Here is a 2,896-nt window from a genome sequence, read left to right as displayed (position 1 = left end):
TAAGAACTTAATTTGGACAACTTTAAAGATGATTTTCTCAATATTTAGATTTTTTTTTGCACCCTCAGATTCCAGATTTTCAAATAGTTGTATCTCAGCCAAATATTCTATCCTAACAAACCATACATCAATGGAAAGATTATGTATTCAGCTTTAAGCTGATGTATAAATCTCAATTTAAAAAAATTGACCCTTATGACTGGTTTTGTGGTCCAGAGTCACATTTATGTTCAATTTCAGTTTTATTTTTGTTTTTATTTCTTTCCAGTTAAACTTATTTTAATTAGGTTTTTTTTTGTTTAAGTTTAATGTTTAGTTTTTCCATCTCATATTTTATTTTATTTCAGCTTTATTTCAATTTAACAAAAATGTTTTTAATAGTTTTCATTTTAGTTAATGTTAATACCCGTTTTTCACCACATACATTTTCCTGAAGTGCTGTGTTTAAGGCTATAATATATGAAGTCACAGTTTGACCATTTTACTAATCATAAATAACGACTCTTTCTTTCAGCAAAAACACTCTTTTCACTTTAAACTTTTGCATTGGTTTTCCTTTGTATTTCGGCACTGCGGTTAGTTGCTCCTGTAGGGTAAATGGCTTTTTTTCCTCATTGTAAGATGTTTTGCATACAAATGCATGCTAAATAATGAAATGTAAATGCACTACTATGCATTTAAAGCACTGTATGTACTTTGCTGGTAAAAGACTCTATGCCAGTATTAAGACATCTGTGTTTGTGTTCAACTGCATACTGTGAATTGCATACTACATACTGCAGTTTTGACACATAGTACACTGCATACTGCAAATGCTGACAAATGCAATAGGTTATTTAGATATTCCATGCATACAGAAAATTCTAATCGTATGTATTTCTTATGCATACTGCAGAAATGGTAGTATGTCCTCCTATGGGACACACTAGTGCCAGATAGTACAGCTAGCAGCATGCATGTTTGAATGCAGTGTTGTGTGCAAGTCTCACATGCTGTGGTGGAGAAGGCTGCCGGTCGAGGTCCGCTGGGGTTGACGGAGGGTAGAGGGGGCATGACGGAGACGGTTGGTCTGGAATGAGTCTTTCCATCCACTGGGGAACCTGGCATGGCAGGAACGTTCTTCTCTGCGCTGTCTGAAAACCAGAGAGATTGAGCTGGAGACTGACAGATCACTTATTTTCATTGTAATTGCGAACGTTTCTCATGAGGAGATTTCCATTAAAACCCAATAAAGTGCTGCAGATTTGTGGCAGCAGAACATCTCTGATCTCATAAAATCACCATGCAATTATTTCTTAACCGCATTCATCTTGCATCTGCATCCAAAACATTCCCAGAAGCACCAGTGCAAACGATGCAAACACAAATGTAGTCATTGTGTCTCAATGCATTGATATGCACTTCATGTTTAACGACACCTCCAATCCAACTGAGCCCAAACCTCTAAAAGCGGCATGCATTTCCAAGCCTGAGCTCCCTAACTAAACCCATCATCCTTTCTGCTGCACACCAGATGTTTTCTGCCCCTGTTTAAGAGCCGTGGAGTCCCGACAGCTGAAGTGCAAATGAACCAGGTTTTGTCCTCGGGAAAGAAAGGGTGATCATTGAGCCCGCTTAAGAATGGCGAATCGGGCCATTTCACGCTCGCTAACTAGGCTTCACAAAAGCCGTCAAGGGCTAAACGCATACTTTCTGCCTGTGAATGGACCACCAGGCCCAAAAGTTGTAGATCAGAGGCGCTATTGTTCTACAAGAGCCGTGAGAGAAGCTATCGGCCTCATTTGGAGTATATCAGACCGCTGGAAATGCTTTTACAAAGGCGGCTAATAGACCCACACAGATCGAGTTGTCAAAGGTCATGAAACGCTTCTTACCAGACGACTTTTCATAGACAGACAGCGCTTCTCTGGGTGAAAGGCGTGTTTTGTTTAATGTTTATTCATGGGAAACTAATGCAGTGAATGCGTTTATCGTTGTATAGTTTTAAAATGGGCCTCTCCATTTAACAATGAAAAGTAAGGCGGCTTTTAATGGGATTGTTATAGCGCTTCATTTTTACGTTTCATTCCAGTCGCGATAAACAGACGAGTTCGTCACAGAGCAGAAAACTTGAGTGAATTGAAATATGACATTTTGCAAGTTTTAGTTAATATGTTGCTATTACTTTGTTTATACAATTTCGATTATTTCTCTATTTGTTTATGATTTTGAGTTGTGTGCAAGGGTTGTTATAGTTAACTATCAACATTACTTAAAATAAAATCAACTTTTAAAATTTAAACTTATTTTTTTTCAGCTAGTTGCAAAGGCAACATTTCTCATTTTCCTTTAGCTTTAACTTGAAGTACTAAAATAAATAAACCAAAACTAATAAAAAAAACTATATAGACATATTTTTTTTTAAAAAGCAAAAACTAACAACAATTATTAAAACTTTAACCAAAATGAAAGTGAAAACATCTAAAAAATAAAATCTAATTCAAATAAATATTAACAAAATCTATGACAGTATATCAATGATACTAAAATAACACTGCTGTGCACTGAATTAAATAAAAAAAAATCACAAAAATATAATAAGACAAATCATGTTTCTATGGAGGACAAAACCTGCAGTATAATATATAAAAACAAACAAACAAATAGGAACATATTTATTTTCCTATTATTGCATTTATTTATTTATTACATATTTATGCAAGTTTGGTCCTCCATATATTTCAAATCATTGTTTGAAGGACAAATGTGACCCTGGAGCACAAAACCAGTCATAAGGGTCAATTTTTTTTAAATTGAGATATATACATCATCTGAAAGCTAAATAAATAAGCTTTCCATTGATGTATGGTTTGTTAGGATAGGACAATATTTGGCTGAGATACAACTATTTGAAAAT

The 2,896-nt window shown here is 35.0% G+C and overlaps 1 protein-coding gene across 3 annotated transcripts in view; it reads right to left on the bottom strand.

The window, feature by feature from the left end:
• LOC107681292 (protein CBFA2T2-like) overlaps positions 1–2,896 on the bottom strand; it is a 44,471-nt gene that overhangs the window by 13,122 nt on the left and 28,453 nt on the right. For all 3 annotated transcript variants that reach the window (XM_016477563.1, XM_016477561.1, XM_016477562.1), the window contains one exon: positions 990–1,133. In XM_016477563.1, the coding sequence (XP_016333049.1) occupies positions 990–1,133 (144 nt within the window). The remainder of the gene's footprint in view (positions 1–989; positions 1,134–2,896) is intronic.

The sequence above is a fragment of the Sinocyclocheilus anshuiensis genome, unplaced genomic scaffold (assembly GCF_001515605.1).
Source record: "Sinocyclocheilus anshuiensis isolate Anshui unplaced genomic scaffold, SAMN03320099.WGS_v1.1 scaffold1632, whole genome shotgun sequence".
In the NCBI taxonomy this organism is placed as follows: domain Eukaryota; kingdom Metazoa; phylum Chordata; class Actinopteri; order Cypriniformes; family Cyprinidae; genus Sinocyclocheilus; species Sinocyclocheilus anshuiensis.
This window is presented reverse-complemented; position numbering and strand designations above follow the sequence as displayed.